At 31.0% G+C, this 17,645-nt stretch overlaps 2 protein-coding genes across 2 annotated transcripts; both read right to left on the reverse strand.

Annotated features, from left to right (window-relative positions):
- Positions 1-1,201: 1,201 nt before the first annotated feature.
- On the reverse strand, positions 1,202-1,669 carry LOC131071016 (calmodulin-like protein 3). Its single transcript, XM_058006720.1, has one exon. The coding sequence runs from the start codon at positions 1,667-1,669 to the stop codon at positions 1,202-1,204; it is 468 nt and encodes a 155-aa protein (XP_057862703.1).
- Positions 1,670-11,590: 9,921 nt separating this feature from the next.
- Positions 11,591-12,450, reverse strand: LOC131070988 (probable calcium-binding protein CML44). The gene has a single exon (XM_058006695.2). The coding sequence runs from the start codon at positions 12,293-12,295 to the stop codon at positions 11,795-11,797; it is 501 nt and encodes a 166-aa protein (XP_057862678.2). The 5' UTR covers positions 12,296-12,450; the 3' UTR covers positions 11,591-11,794.
- Positions 12,451-17,645: the final 5,195 nt, after the last annotated feature.

The raw sequence follows: 17,645 nt of genomic DNA on the forward strand, positions 1-17,645 counted from the left end.
AAGATTGAGTGCAACCTTGATGACACCTATTAGACAAAGAGCAACCTCAAGTAGAGGTGAGGGTTGAAAGGACTCCAATAATTTTTCATGGGGGTATCGTCCCAATGATCCAAAAGTATTTGAAGATGTGCCACCTCTAGTGTAACCTTGTTGGCTTGCATTTGGATCTGCATAATCACACTAGAACAAATCATTACCTTACTATAAAGTAAGAAATCAAAATCAACTAAATTCCTAAAAATTAAAATAGAATTTGTCCTTTCATATGATGAAAAAAACAATTCTATCCTAAAAGCATATCAAAACTAAGTATAGCTCAATGGAGATTTTAAGTAAATCCCCTAGTGAAACCATATGCTAATGTCTAAAGAAATCATGAATCTAGGTCCACATAACATGAGATTAATTAAAAAGCTTGAATAAATGTTTAAAAGATTCCCGATGACCATAAAATAGACACTAAAAATTGTTAATGCCAATATGATTTAATCTAGAATCAATTAAAAATCTAAAAAAATTAGAATAAACAAAATAAGCAAGCTTCAACTCCAATATAACAAACCAAACCATTTATTACTTTCTAGTCACTCTCGAGCATGGTTCCTTCTAATTTTCCTTTTGTTCCAGTTATTTTTGTTCCTCTTCATTCTGCTATAGATGTAATTTCTGGTAAGGTCTTTTGAGGAGGTGTCTCCTCCTCTTGCCCTTTGGTTTCGAATTTGGACAATGAGCCATCTTGGATAGTGGTACAAAGGAGGAAGAAGGGTCCTCCTAAGTTTGCTTCTCCTTCTCCTTCCAAGTCTTTGCTTGTGAAGGATTCTAGTTGTAGCTTTGGCATCATAAGCTGTTTTTGTCCTACTCTTGCTTAATTGTTATTTCTGAATCCTCTATAAAAAAACATCGAAGATCCTTTCAAAACCCTACTTAGTTTAATAAAAAACAAACCAAACCATTTGAAACTTAGACTCCCAAACCTCCATCTCTAATTTCAAATAGTCTATATATATATATATATATCCTAAATAACGTGCAGTTACGGGCCCTTCAAACTTTTTTGAACACAAAACTTATGGTTTTTACACCGATACAGTGATCTATATAAGAATGTTCGTATAGTACATAAACAAAATCTGAAACCTTAACTAGCCTTATTCAACCAGACCAGGCCAAAGGTGAAAACCTTTTGGATGACCATCATCTTCTAATTAAACTTGGCGAAGTCTATGAGGCCATCCAAGTTCTCATCATATCTGCATATCATTCTCTGGCAATTCTCCAAACAATTCTCTCCTTGCTCTATCAATCCCAAATTACACAAAACTTGTTGAAGCTCAGAAGAAAAAATATACCCATCTTCATTCAAATCGTTAACTTTGAATGCCTCCATTAAACATAAATCCTGGCTTCCTTCATTACTACCACTACTCGTACTATAGCTCCTCTCATCTAAAACAGATTGGTAAAGCCCAACAAATTCATCAAATGTTAAGCTACCATCTTGTCTGTGGGAAATCCCCATCAACAAGCAGTTTAGCTGTTCTTCTGTTAGATGCATTCCAAGCTTGTTGAGGAAGCAAATGATTTCGTGCAGAGTGAGGATTCCATCGCCATTTTGGTTTATGGATTCAAACACTCTACGAAGTTCGTTGGGAACAGATGGTAGTGCCATACTTCTTTCTGTACATAACCTTAATTCAATCATACTTGACCTTGTATATGCTGTGGATTCAAAATATATAAAAATATACAGAAACCTTAGTATTATATTTCCAGAATAATCCAGAGGCTTCCAGAAAAGAGTATCCGTATGACCTTGATGTGCTAGTGCCCGCTCAAATACTACGCATTTTTATTTTATTCTATGAGAAATATCGAGGTAATTGCTCAAATAATGGATAAGACAGAAGCGCAGAACCATGTCCATGTGTGATATCACTGATCAAGGCTATCTAACATTTGGATTGGTTGAAATGAAATTTGATGTGGATAGGTATTTTTTAGTCTTTGGTAAATATGCAAACAATTCTATGGGTTTTGATGTAAAACCATCAAACAAAATATTGATGAAGAGTTTTTTTTTTGTTTTTTTTAAAATTATATTGTATTTTATAATTTTAATTTTGATATGGAATTTTTTATTTTAAAATATATTTTGTAATAATTTTTAATTTAATTTATAGTATTTTTACAAGAATAATATTTTTGTTATATTAGATAGAATATAAATATTTTTTTTATAAATGTTCCTAATCTTTAAAATATAAAAATGTATTGAATATTGTTTTTCATGTTAAGTATATTAATTTGGAAACTTATTAGTACTTGTCGTTAGGCAATATTATTGTAATGAGTTTTTTGTTTTTCCAGTTAACTAGTTATTAAAAATAATAATTTGAACCAATCACAAACAAATTTTAACTTTTAATTTTTTCAATCTTTTTATTTACCGAAGTCTAATTGTACAATTTTTAACATTATAAATTACGAAAATTATTTTAAATACAATTTAGCTGTTAGAAGCGGATTTTTAGGAAATCCAAAATAATTAGTTTTAGTGGCAACTATATAGCCAGAAATATATGTAAATTTAGGAAAATGAATAGTCACGGCCACTATTTCTAAAAAAATAAACTTTCTTTATTTTTGTGATGCATTTTATATTGCTATATGTATTATAGATATTTTATACAGGAAAATAAATATAGAATTTTATAATGTTATATTATTTTAATAATATATTATTATAACATAAATAGATCTATAATCAAATCAAATAATAAAAGTAAAAAATATAGAATTTTATAATGTTATATTATTTTAATAATATATTATTGTAACATAAATAGATCTATAATCAAATCAAATAATAAAAGTATCAAATTGTATAAAATTTTAAGGTGTATATATTTATAATAATAATTACATAAGTAAAAAAAATGTTATGTTATAATAAAATAAATTTATTTGTTTCTTTAGTTACAGTTTTCTTTTATTGAATTAATATGTTTAAAACTAATTATACTTTTATACATATTTTATTATATTTAAATGACAATGAATTTAAAAAATTATTACTATTTTTATTTAATTAATTTGACTTAATAAAATTATTATCTATCAAGACTATTGTTATTTATTATTAATTTTAATTTTTCTTAATATTTAATTTTTATATAGTTTTGTTTACACATTTTTGTTTATTATATTTTAGTTTTTAAAGTAGATTTAAATCTAAAATTATTTCAATTATTTAACTTTATTTTGTGAAATTAAAAATTTATTAGGATTTCTTTAATTTATATTATTTTTTCTAGTAAAATTTTAATTATTATGAAATAATTATGTTTAATTTTGTTTATCTTAATTATTATAATTTTTCAAATATAATCATTATTAAAATTAAATCATAATTATTATTAAAACTATACTAAAAACAAGGCAAGTACTAGTCACTATGTGGCACTTGTTTTTAATGGTAATAATAAGTAAGTTTTAGATTTATAATTGAGAAATTTATTTTTAAAGGGAAAAATAAATTTCAGATATTTATTTTGTGTGTAAATTTTAAAAGTAATCATAAAATTTTTTAAAATATAAGATTATTTTGAAGAAATTTTTTATTGTTTTAAAAATCTAGTTTAGCTTTTTTATATGTGTCAAATATCGAGAAGGCTGACCACTATGGTGTGAACTTATTAAGCTTCTCTAGCATTTGCATTATACTACTTCAAATAATGTCAATAAATTCTATCCATATTTGATATTAGAAATTGTAGAAAACAATTAAAACTTTTTTTATTATTATGGAGAGTTTCCTTAATATAGAACATTAACATAGAAATTATCTTCATATGATGAGGATGTTTTTAAATGGCTTAAATTTAATTGAAATAAATCAAATATAGAAGAATACAAAGTCAAAAAATGTCCATATCTTTTGATATTGTTTGTTTATTTAATGTTTAATGCATTATTATTTGTTTGTATCATAGTTGAAAAGTAATAAGAAAAAACACTTGCATTCTTTCGAAAAATTATCTTTGAATTTATTTATAAGAAAAATATAAATCTTGAAAATTTGAACTAATTTTTTTAAAACATCAATTAAAAGACACTTAAATTGTCATGAAAGGCAAACGCGATTGTCAAAATTTGAGGCATGATATCTATAACTTTCCCATAAGGACATGAAATGCTTCAAACAAGATAATCAATACTTAATAGTTAATTGTATAGAGGTAAGGACATAATGCCAACTTATTTTCTCATTATTTTAAGGCTTTTTAATGTTTTCTTTAGAGGAGGCATTCTACATAGATCAACTTGATTTTCTTATATGTGGGGGGATGTGTGAGTACCATTGACAGTGAATGTCTTTATAAATACATAATTCTTAAAACCTAGCAAAAATTAATCCTAATAGGAATCCAACATACACCAATAGGCATCCAAGAGACTCTTAAATTATGATTATTAAATGGATTGTTGTCGAGATTAATTTATTATTTGTGGTTTGAGACTTTAGGACTGGGAGCTCGAGAATTCAACTCAAAGCTACGCCTTTATGAGGGTCAACCTTTTGGGTCTCAAGGTAGCTTGATAGAGTTTTGCTTGATTTAGGATTTATTGTTTCAAGGAAAGATCTTCTAAAAAATGTGTATTCATTTGATGTGATCAACAAGTTCTGTAATGTAAGCCTTAAAGGGAGTCCATTGGTATTTTTTCAAAAAAAATGTAATAAGGGAGAAATGTTGGTGTAAATATGGTGTATTACATTCTTACACTATTTACAGTTATTCAAGTTCCTACCAATTATACCTTTATAGGTTCTTGCTACTTATTCTTATCAGTAATTTGGTCATAGAACTACATTTTCACTTATAAATGTATATCTTGGACACTGAATAATCAATCAGGTTTTTCACCATTATCTGACAAATATAATTTAGGAAAATTGAAACAAAGTTGTAATATGATGATTTTTATCTTCTTGCCTCTTAATCCTAATTTTACCTTCCGAGTCATCTTCTTCTTCAAATTTATACATATTTAACCTCATCTTATTTGCATGTACACATATTCCCATACATTAGATATTTAATGCACCACCCATGTTTAGACATCCATTATCCACCTTTAAAAAAAAAATCTTCCTTGGGTTAATCATGTGGTGCAAGATTCATCCTATAGTAGATAAATAAACCCTTAATTTCTCAAAATTTAAAAATGTTTTTTTAAACTTTTTAATCTATTTTGTTCTTGCCATGAGTTGACTTGGCACATATCCAGCATGATTCATTGTTGTTCACTAGTTTTTAAAGGCATTTAGTATGCATTAATTTATGATCACTTATTCATTAATAATCCCACACATTACAAGGTGCAACATTCTAGAAAATTTGCATTATTGAAATGTGTTGTCTTGAATTATTTTGATAGTTTTAAAATTGGTATAATAAAACATGGTTGATTTAAGAGAAATGACTACCATGATTTTATGCCTTCCCCAATGTATTTCACAATTTTCACCTTCTCTCTATTACTGAGAGATTCATTTGTACATGTGTGCCTAAAATTGTATAAAAATTAAAATAAAATTATAGTAATTATTATTTCTCCCATAGATTTCCATGAAAGACACTAGTACTACACAATATCTATTTAATGATTTATACATATTTGCACCAACTTAAACTACATTCTTGAGGCCAAATTATTGTTTGTAGTTATCCTGCTCCATAAGAAAATTAATTTTTAGCTAGTTTATAGATCTATTGCCTTCTTAACATGATTTGTAGTTGAGCTAGATGCACTAAACATTGACCTATCAACCAAAACTTCAATATTAAAATTTTTGATATTTGAGAGGACACAAACATGTTCCAAGCACCATTGTATAGCCTTAATACCATTTAGAATTTAGGAGGAATATAATGACATGATCTTGGATCTAGGTAATTGAATATAACTTACATAAGCTACACACAAAAATAATATTAAATACACATATTAACTCTTCCAATATTGAGGATATGAAAAGATATGGTACAACAGTTATATAAAACTATGCAAGCCTTTTCAATGCATGATTCAAGGAGGTGACATGCCCAACTTGAAATCATAACTATGAGGTCAAAATTTGAATTACACATTAGTGGATTAGCTCACTCGATTTGACTAGGGTAAATACGATCTTATTTGAAAAAGGTGACACCTAACTACCATCAATCAAAGAATGATGTAATTGTAGAAATTTGTGTACCTAATATCAAGGTGTACACCATATCACTATTCAATATTGTTATCTATTTGACTCTCTATATCCTCATGATGGATCACAAAGTTTGATCCAAAACATTAATGCAAAAATATTGAAAACAATTGAATCCATAAATTGCATTCGAACTATTGTGTTGTCATATAAATTTTTCTTCTCCTTCAATTATATAATATCATTACTATTACAAGGAATGGTATCATTATAATATGAATAATGATATAATAATATCTAATAAGAGATGAAAATCACTAACCAAATTTATGAAAGAGGGTGATGCAGGAGCATCCAGTGCTATAAGGGCAATCTTGCATCACCCAAAAAACTTTCCTTTTATTAGTTTTTCTTTTAATGTTTTGCATTTCTAGATACCCATTTGAGCGAATAAGAAATTCCAACTTTCAGAATTGTTGTGCTGCTTTTTCTAGCCAACCTACTATTTTTAGAAAGTTTCAATTTGAAGGCAGCTGGAGACAAAAATATTGTGGGAATCTGCATAGCAGAAAAATAAGCACTTTTGTGAAAGAATCAAGCCAAAATCATTTATGGTTTGAAAATTATTCAAGTTTCAGTTTCCCAAAAATCCCCCAAAATCTCTTTTGCGTCAGATTTATGGATTGTGAGAAAGGGTGATTTTTCCAGAAAGTGTGTAAGTTGTAATATGTTGCAGCCTGTGAGGATTTAATCCTCCTAATTGTAATTGCATGTATTGAAAATATATTTCAATGAATTTTAAACAAATCCTTTGTTATCTATTGTTATGTTTTTCCAAGTCTTGGGTTCGGCCTTCATCAAATGGTATCAAAGCAAGTTGTTTCTCAGCATGTGGACAAAATACCAATCGTGACCTGTGGTTCACACTAGGATTTGTGATCATGGGCTTGAGGTCAAGATGCCTCCAAGAGTGATGCGTAGTGGTAGAAATGCCCATGGAATAAATGTTGGTGGAAGAAAGGCTTTGGTAGATGAGGGTTTTAGGGCCCTCCAAAGACAAATCAATGCATTGCAAGAGCAACTAAGAAGAGGGTTTAATCTGAGAAGATGAGAAAGTGAAGATGAAGAAGAGATTGAAGATACATCTGAGGATGGAGTAGAAGAGATAACAATAAAGTTAGACTATTAAGGGCCATTTCCAAGATTGGAAAAAGACCTAGAATTGAAGTTTCTAATTATTCTAAAAATTTGAACCCAGAAGAGCTTATCGATTGGCTAAATGAGATGAAGGAATATTTTGAGTATGAGGAGATAGAGGATCTAGACCGAGTCAAGTTTGCAAAAACAAAGTCGAAGGGTCATGCAAATATTTGGTGGAAAGAGGTCCATCTAGAAAGAAATTGGACAGGGAAAGGAAATATCACTAGATGGGATCGAATGGTTGAGAAGCTAAAGAAATAGTTCATTCCAATGGACTATGAGTTGGATTTGTTGAACAAATTGCAAGGATTGAAGAAAGTTAGCAAGTCTGTTAAGGACTATATAGAGGATTTTTATTAAATGATTATTATAATAGGTCATGCAGAGGCCAACAAGGAGAAAGTCGCTCATTGCATTAATGGGTTTTAAGGCCAAGTATTCAAGAGGAGCTGAGCTTGGTCAAAATGACCAATATTGAAGATGCATATCAATTTGCTTTGAAGGTGGAAGAGAAGCTAAATAAGATATTTAAAGGAAAGAAAAGAGGGAAAGGTCAAGGTAGAAGGGGTGGTGGAAGATCCTTTGGGAATCGAAATGAGGATCAGAAGAAAAATGAAGATGTGGGTACCACCCGGAATCAGAAGTGATAATTTCTATCACCCCTGTGATCAAAACAATGGTGAACAAAGAGGGAGAGGAAGAAGAATACTTGGGCAAGGATCCAAGAGAGGTGGTTTCAGAGGAATGTGTTTCTAGTGTGGTGAAGAAGGGCATTGAGCCTATGAATATCCACAACACCAAGGAAGGATAGATAGAAGGAATGAAGGCTATACATGAGTTGCACATGCAGATAGAGAAGCTCAGTATGAACATTTTGATGATGCTAAAAGGGGAGAGGCCCTAGTTGTCCAGAGAAACTAGTTAAATGAAGAGAAAGAATTAGAACAGAGGAAGAGTCTATTTTGCACTAGATGCAAATGTGAGGATATGTGTTGTGATGTGATTATTGACACTGGAAGCACTAATAATCTGGTTTTCGGAGAGATGGTCACAAATTTGAAGTTGAAGAGGGAAAGACACCCACATCCGTATTGGATAGCCTAGTTGCAGAAGGACCACAAAATTTTGGTCAATTAGAAATGCTTGGTGAAATTCAAGAGTGGTAGCTACTGTGTTGAGGTACTATGTGACATCATACCCATGGATGCATGTCATATGTTGTTAGGGAGGCCATGGCAGTTTTATGGGTGTGTTGTACATGATGGCCATGTTAATCCCTATACCCTAACAAAGGATGGAGTTTGTCATAAGATGAAGCCTCTAAAGGAGGTGGAAGAAAAGGTATGTAGCAGTGCTAAAATATGTATTATTGATGGAAGAAATTTTTTGGAAGGCATGTAACATGAATGTACATGTGTTTTACTTTAATTCTTAGACTGGGTAGATAAGATAATAAAGAGGTGCATGTAGAAGTTCCAATTTTATTGAATGAGTTTAGGAAAGTGTCTGATAATGTACCTGAGGGTTTACCACCAGTAAGAAAGATCGGTCATTAGATAGACTTGATCCCTGGAGCTAGTTTACCAAATAAGGTAGCCCATGGAATGACTCTGACAGAAAATGAAGAGTTGAACATACAAGTTCAAGAATTGTTGACAGAAATGCAATTCGGTCCCTATAATATTTTGAAGAAGCATGATGCAAGGAAGTCATATGAGGTAGATTTGTCAGATAGATTCAATATTTCCACTATCTTCAACATTGCAGATTTAACATTATATCATGAAGGTGTCACAAAGGAAGGCCCAATAATTGAACAATGTAAAATCCCTACACTTACTTTAAAGAAAGAGGAGATTAAAGCAATCCTAAATAGTTGTGTCAGAAGGAGTATCAGAAACAGGTGCTACAAGGAATATTTGGTAAAGAGGAAATGAAGACCTGTGGAAGATTCATCATGGCTATCTAAGGCAAACATTGACCATTTGGGTTTTCCTTGACCAACTAAGACGTGACGGGGTCACTTCTCAGACTACCCTGGGTGTCTGATGTAGGAGAAACCAGTGGTGTAAGGGAAATTCTACATCACCCATCCTTTTAATAGTTTTTGTTTTAATTTTTTTTGCATTTCTGGATACCCATTTGGGCGAATAAGAAATTCCAACTTTCAGAGTTGTTTTCCTGTTTTTCCTAGCCAAACTGCTATTTTTAGAAAGATTCAATTTGACGACAGATAGAGGCAAAATTTGTGGGAAGCGTCGAAACAAAAAAATAAGAACTTTGGTGAAAGAATTAGGTCAAAATCATTTATGGTTTGAAAATTATTCAAGTTTCGGTTTCCCAAAAATCTCTCAAAATCTCTTTTGAGTCAGATTTGAGGCACTAAATGGTACCAAACGGCCCCATAAATGGTGGGAATCGATGAAGAATATTTTGATTTTTAAATTGTACTTTTGGCTCCAAACTGTAGGGAGGCTATTTAGGACCCATTTGGGGAAACTTGTGGTAGTTTTGGGAGGGAAAAGTTGGATTGTGAGAAAGGGTGATTTTTTCAAAAAGTGTGTAAGTTGTAATGTGTTGCAGTTTGTGAGGATTTAATCCTCTTGATTGTAATTGCATGTATGGAAAGTATATTTCAATCAATAATAAAAATATCCTCTATTGTCTATTGTTGTGTTTTTCTAAGTCTCGGGTTTTGCCTTCATCAGATGGAAAAGATAACACATGTTACAATAACTTCTATATAGAAAATGCATTCATCTCTATAGGATACAAAGTTAGAAATATAACAAGAATAGATGAATCATGCAATATAAAGATAGAGATGAAACGTCAAATTCAACATGAAAATAAGAAATGAGCATGTAAATCAACCAAGGAACACGAATTAAAAGGTGTCATAATGCTAAGATACCCTTAGGTGGGAACATTATAAGAGGGATAAATCATACCCTATGTGAAGAGCATCCTAAGCTAAGTATATCACTATGCATAGTCACACCTTAAACAAAGGATGCAATAAGTATATATGTAGATCAACTCTCAAACATGTGAAAATAGATGATAAATCAAAATTATATTAATACTTGAAAATCTTAATGGGAGAAGAAGGTCAAGTTCTAACATAGAAGATGAATTTGTGATAATGAAACACATATATACAAACTTGATTCCAAAGAGAGAAGATTCAAGATATTTAGTTACAAAACTTATTCATATTTTCAAATAAATATTAACCCAATTTCAAAATCTTCAACATAAATATACATTCTTCAATCACAAACTTAAATAATATTATCCTTATACATACTCCTTTTCTAAACTAAGAAGTTCAATAAGTTAATTTGTCATTTCCAACTATCTTTAATTAATCTATATTATTTTGAACTTATAAATTAAATTTACTCGAATAAGAAAAGGGAAAAAAGAAACCTCTTAGGACTATTATTGAACACAAAACCTTATACAATAACTTTGAAAGTTAAGGTTAATTCATTTACTAGAAAACAAACTACGACCATTTTATTATACATGAACAATGTAAAACACATATGAGTAGCCTAATTCATCAACACTGAAGATGACAAAACACAGTTTCAATATCATCTATAAGTCCACACCAACCTAACATATAGGGGAAGAGTACCAATAGTCGTCATAGTTCCAATAGCCGCACACTTATTGTCATAGTGACCCCCCAATAGCCGTCATAGTGAAAACGCCATTAATAAATTTATTTTGTACCAATAACTGATCATTTTTTGTAATTTTTTGTAAATTCTTGTAAATTTGGCCCATTTGTGCACCACTATTAGAACATTTGTGCAAAACTATTGGAACATTTGTCCACAAGTACTGGCGATTTTGAGTGGACAGTTACTGGAACATCTTTAGTTAGGTATCAAGGGACACTTTGAAATGTGTACTTTTTAACCTTTGTGCGCATAACTAATTCCATAGCGTGCATCATTACTACCCAGAAGTCAGATCAATAGCTATAAGCAGTTAAGTCGCATACGAAGACAACTAAACAAAAAATCAAAAACCGATGTACCGTTTAGAATCTGTAGATGCGCGAAGTTAGCTATAACGGCTATTGGTGCTCTTCCCCTAAATCTCTACACTTTTACCAACTATGTACTCAGGGCACAAAAAATAAAATAAAATAAAATTCCATGACATCACTGTGTACGTATTGATTGGCATTTGAAAAACAAATAAGACTTAGAAACCTTAAGCCTCTGATATTTTACAAACTAATATGAACAGGCTGTTTGTTACTTGAGGTTGTAAATGTCCTAAATACCATACAGTAACTCTATATAAGAATGTTGATATGGTACATACTACAGACACAAAGTCTGAAACCCTAATTAGCCCTATTCAAGGATCGATGACCATCATCTTCTTAAACTCAGAGAAGTCTATGAAGCCGTCCAAGTTCCCATCATATCTGCAGATCATTCTCTGGCAGTCCTCCAAACAATGCCCACCTTGCTCTATCAATCCCAAATTACATAAAACTTGATGAAGCTCCGAAGAAGAAATATACCCATCATCATTCAAATCGTAAACTTTGAATGCCTCCATTAAACATAAATCCTGACATTCTTCGTTACTACCGGTACTCGTACTAGGACTGCTCTCATCCAGAAGAGATTGGTAAAGCCTAACAAATTCATCAAATGTTAAGCTATAATCTTGTCTCTGAGAAATACCCATCAACAAGCACTTTAGCTCTTCTTCTGTTAGTTGTATTCCAAGCTTGTTGAGGAAGCAATTGATTTCGTGCAGAGTAAGGAATCCATCGTCATTTTGGTTTAAGGAATCAAACATTCTGCGAAGTTCATTCGGAACTGATGAAAGTGCCATTCTTTTGTCCATAACTTGAGTTCGATAATATCTAGCTGATCTTGTATTGGCTGCGGATTCAACATAAATATAGAAATGGCAACTGGTATTATATGTCCAGAATAATCTGGAGGCTTCCAGATTGTCTGACTGACCCGGATATGGTAGTTACCGTACAAACTCTCTGCTTTTTATTATAATTGAACTCCGTGAGAAAATTTCGAGGCAATTGCCCAAAATAATGGATAAGATAGACAAGCAAAGAGACGTAGAGAACAGGTCCACGTGTGACGTCACTGCTCAAGACTACTCAAAATTCGGATGATTTTTTTATGGGTAAGGCAGGGCCACGTTGATGTGGAATTTTCAAATTCATAAGTGGGTAAGGCAGGGCCACGTTGATGTGGAATTTTCAAATTCATAAGATTATATAGATAGAATTGTTATTTTGTCATATATGATGCCTACGACACATCACCCTCGGATATGTGCCGGGGAAAATCAAATGACATTTTTCTTTTTCTTTTTACTTTGTTGTTGTTGTTTTAATTGCGTAGGATTCTATTGGGTTAAGGATAGTCTATGTTCTAACAAGAGACATATATGCATCAGGTTTGTGTCATAATGCTTTTGTATTAAAGTTGGAATTTGTGAATTTGTGATGTCACTGCTCAAGACTTCTCAAAATTCGGATGATTTTTTTATGGGTAAGGCAGGGCCACGTTGATGTGGAATTTTCAAATTCATAAGATTATATAGATAGAATTGTTATTTTGTCATATATGATGCCTACAACACATCACCCTCGGATATGTGCCGGGGAAAATCAAATGACATTTTTCTTTTTCTTTTTACTTTGTTGTTGCTGTTTTAATTGCGTAGGATTCTATTGGGTTAAGGATAGTCTATGTTCTAACAAGAGACATATATGCATCAGGTTTGTGTCATAATGCTTTTGTATTAAAGTTGGAATTTGTGAATTGTAATAATAATATTAAAATATTGACATCGTTAAATAATAATTTAGAATTCTTTGAATAATAATTGTAGTAATAATATAGAAAATATTTTGACAAATAGTATTGAAGAAAGTTTAACCTTGAAGCATCTATATTTAAATATTAAAACATAAAATGATTTTCCTTAGTAAGTAAACAATAGGTGTGTTGCATCTAGTTCCTCTCAACCAGTAAGAATGAGACAAAGATTAAAAAAAAGAAAAAAAGAATGAGACAAAGAGAAAGAGGGGAAGGCTCGTGGGATCAAAGACAAAAAGAACGAGCGGAGTCATCTCTGTGTGCTCTAAGGCTCCCAGGCAAGGGGAGGTGGAACAATGACAGAGAATTCTATCGCCATAATGCCTATGTTGTAGAATGTGAAGAAGGAAGGATGGTTAGGCTTTTCAGTTTTCTTTTTGTTTTCTATTAAAGTTCAGAAATATTTCTCTAAGTAGAATGCGAACTACATTTTTTTCTAGAAACGTATGTAGAAACTATGGTGAATAGGATAGATGCAAACTTTAAATTTGTATAAATTCAAAGTAGCAGAAACTTTGACAAGTTTTATATGAAGAAATTATTGTCGATAGGATGGATGTAGATTGTGAATTTGTGTGGATTTGAAGTAAGAGGAGCTGAAATTGTGACAATTCTTATTGTACTTTTTGATAATATTAATAAAATTACGTAAACTTTACCAATAAAAAAACAAAATAATTTTGATAACTAGTATCATGTATAATTATACATGTAATAATTAATCTATATTATAATAAAAATTATTAATAACATCTATTATTATTCATAGTAATTATTCTATTATTTATTATTGATGATTGTAATAAGTTATAATTATTCGATTATATTTAATTTATGTATTATTTTATTAATATATTTAAATTATATTACATTATTATTTATTAGTTATTATATTATTATCTGATAATTATATATATTATATAAAGTTATATAAGAAATTTTTATATTATATATTATTATATTATCATTATATAAATGAGTCAATTAAAGCTATACATTTAATCTTTTTATATGTTTGATATTTATAAATCTATGTATTTTTTAAATTATTATTATAAAAAATCAAGTGGCTTTATCACCCATTTCATTATCAAAAGAAATAGGACAAAAATAGTTACTATTATATAATAGTGAAATGATTGTAGAGTACTATTGATGAAAATGAAGACAAAAATAGAAACATTAGGAAATTTTGTCAACCAATTTTAATTCTTGCTTCTCATTGGTTGATGCTTTGACATCATCCTAATAAGATTGTAGAGTATTATTATCCAATCGAATAATAGATAAATCAATTTATATGTTTTATAATAAATTAGAAAAAAATATAAGCATTAAAAAAATTGGTCAAGCTATTTTAATTATTGATTTTGACTGGTTGATGCTTTGACATTTAATAAATTTGGTTGAATGCATTAGTATTCTTTCCTCTAGCGGGAACTAATAATTGTTCACTCTTTGTGCACCTAATCTTCTAATTGTAATTTCTAAAGAAACCGAAAAAAATTAAGTTTATTAATAAATTTCACATGTACCAATAGCCACCCATTTTAAGCATTTTTGGACTATAATTGGTCTATTTGTGAACCTTTATCGCTACCCATAGCACAGACTATTGGGGTGTTTGTGCATAAGTAATTGGCAATTTTGAGTGCACAATTATTGGGGCATATTTAAGCAGGTATTGCACAACACTTTGAAATACACCTTCTGACCCTTGTGTGCATAATGGATCCCACAATGTGCATCGTTACTACCCAGAAGCCAAAACAATAGTGATAAGTAGATAAATAGCATGTAGAGACAACAACAACAAAAACTTGTCAAAACTTCATATACCATTTAAAATTTGTGGGTGCGTGAAGTTACCTATAATGGCTACCGGTACGCTTCCCCTAGGTATGTAGGTTAGTAGGTTAGGGAGAAATAGAGTGGTGGTTAGTAGGTTGAGACCAATCTCACAAAGATTACTAACTAGATCTTCTCATAGGAGATTTCAAATCTTGAGAATAAGCCTCAAGTTCTCCATAAGAAGATTGAGTACATCCTTGATGACACCCAAGAGACAAAGCACAACCTCAGCTAGAGGTGAGGGTTGAAGTAAATATAATAATCATGCATGGGGACATTGTCCCAATGATTCAAAAGTAATTGAAGATGTGTCATCTCTAATGGAACCTTGTTGTCTTGCATCACATAAGAAAAAATCATTACCTAGTGTAAATTAAGAAATCAAAATCAATTAAATTCCTTAAAAAATAAAATAGAATTTATGTCCTTACATATTATGAAAAAAATCTACCCTAAAAGCTTGCCAAGTGTACCTAAAAGGGGACTTAAAGTTAATCCTCTAGTGAAACCATGTGCTAATGTCTAAAGAAGTCATCAATCGAGGTCCAAAGGGAAATGACTATCCAACCTCTAGGATGCACCATTGTATAAGTTACCCTCATACACCATAACTTATGTATTGGTACATTCTAGAGGTTGGATAGCTATTTTCAGTCCACACGGCTTGAGATTTAAAAAAAGACTCGAATAAATGTTTAAAAAACTCTCGATGACCACAAAATAGACACTAAAAATTGTTAATTCCAATTTAATTTAATCTAAAACCAATAAGAAATCTCAACCAAAATAAACTAAATAAGAAAGATAACTCTAAAATAAGAAACCAAATCATTTGAAACTTCCAAAATCCATCTCTAATTTAAAATATTCACCATAGACAAAATACCCTGTATATAGGTGATCCTATATATATCCTGAATAACACAAAACTTTTGACTCAACAAAATCTATATTCATATGGAACATACACAAAAACTTAAACCCTTCTTAATCTTATTCACCCAAACAAGGCCAAAGATGAAAACCTTTTGGATTGATGACAATCATCTTCTTAAACTTGGTGAACTCTATATATGAAGCTATCAAAGTTCTCATCATATCTACAAATCATTCTGGGCAATCCTCCAAACAATTCTCTCCTTGCTCTAATTACAGAAAACTTGTTGAAGCTCAGAAGAAGAAATATACCCATCTTCATTCAAATCGTAAACTTTGAATGCCTCCATTAAACATAAATCCTGGCTTTCTTCATTACTACCACTACTCGTACTATAGTTACAAAATATCTCTTTAAATAATTTATGGGTTTTATCGTTCCTTTCAACAAAATTCTAAAACAATTTGAATTTATAAATTTCATAGGTAATTGACAAAGATATTGCAATTTTGTTGTGACTACATTAGATTGGTATATAGAAATTATTTAAAATTTAACACAATCTATCAATAAAAATTGGTTGATGTTGTATAACTCACAGATAAAAGTAGGGTGTCTTCAACCATAATAAAAGTTTCTTCATTCCATTTATACAAGCACAAGATGGCACTGTTGCTATAATGGGAGAGGGCATCATAGGTTAGGGCCAAGAGGCCCTATTGAGCTATTTTGTTTCCTATGATTGGGTTGTGCTCGTGGTGTGGGGATGGTGTGGTATGGTGTGTAGGGTTCTTAGGTTTATTCTTACTATTGGAGGGTGAAGTTTAGGAGGTTTTGTTGCATTTTTGGGAAAGATTGGTTAGACGTTTGGTGGCTTTGTGGTGGTCTTTTGTGGAATTTTTTTTTTTTAGAGTATATATTTCCTATGCATGCTTCTATAGGTGGATTTCTAATTGGGGTTTATGCATGGGGTTGTTTATTTTTCTCTTTCCTCTATGAGGCCTTGCATGGCCTTGCCTAGAGGATCTTCCTTGAAGAAAAATCTTCCTTTTGGAGATGTAGTGGTAGGTGGAATCTCCTCTCTAATAATGCATGAACAGTCTATCATTAGGTTGAATAGTACTATATTTGGAGAAATTTATTCATGAAAAATGAAGGTTTTCAAGCTACAAAAGTGAATAGATGTTGTGAAAGGAATGAATACAATATCGTGCTTGTGATTCAACCTGGTTCTATAGAGGAGGATGTCAACTATTTTACTAATCGTGCCTCGATTTGTAATTTCATGTGGATTTTGGTTTCACTACCCTTCTTAGAATCATGAGTCCATTTCACATCGAATCTGGAGGGAAAAATGGAGGTGATGTTGGCTCCCAATAGTTTTTTTTGGTTGTTTTTTTGTGCATATCAGATATAGAAATAAGGATTTTTAAGGGGGGGATTATTTTTTATAATCAAGTTAGGCTCTTCATCAAGTTGTGGCATGTAGGGTTTAACCTTACATAGTAACTTCCATCGAGGGTTCCAGTTTGGGTGTGGCTTCCCTAGTTCAAGAACTACTAGAATTTTAGAAAAATGATACTTTCCACATGCTCACAATGTTTCTTGGCAAGCTAGT

Source organism: Cryptomeria japonica, chromosome 3 (assembly GCF_030272615.1).
Source record: "Cryptomeria japonica chromosome 3, Sugi_1.0, whole genome shotgun sequence".
Lineage (NCBI taxonomy): Eukaryota > Viridiplantae > Streptophyta > Pinopsida > Cupressales > Cupressaceae > Cryptomeria > Cryptomeria japonica.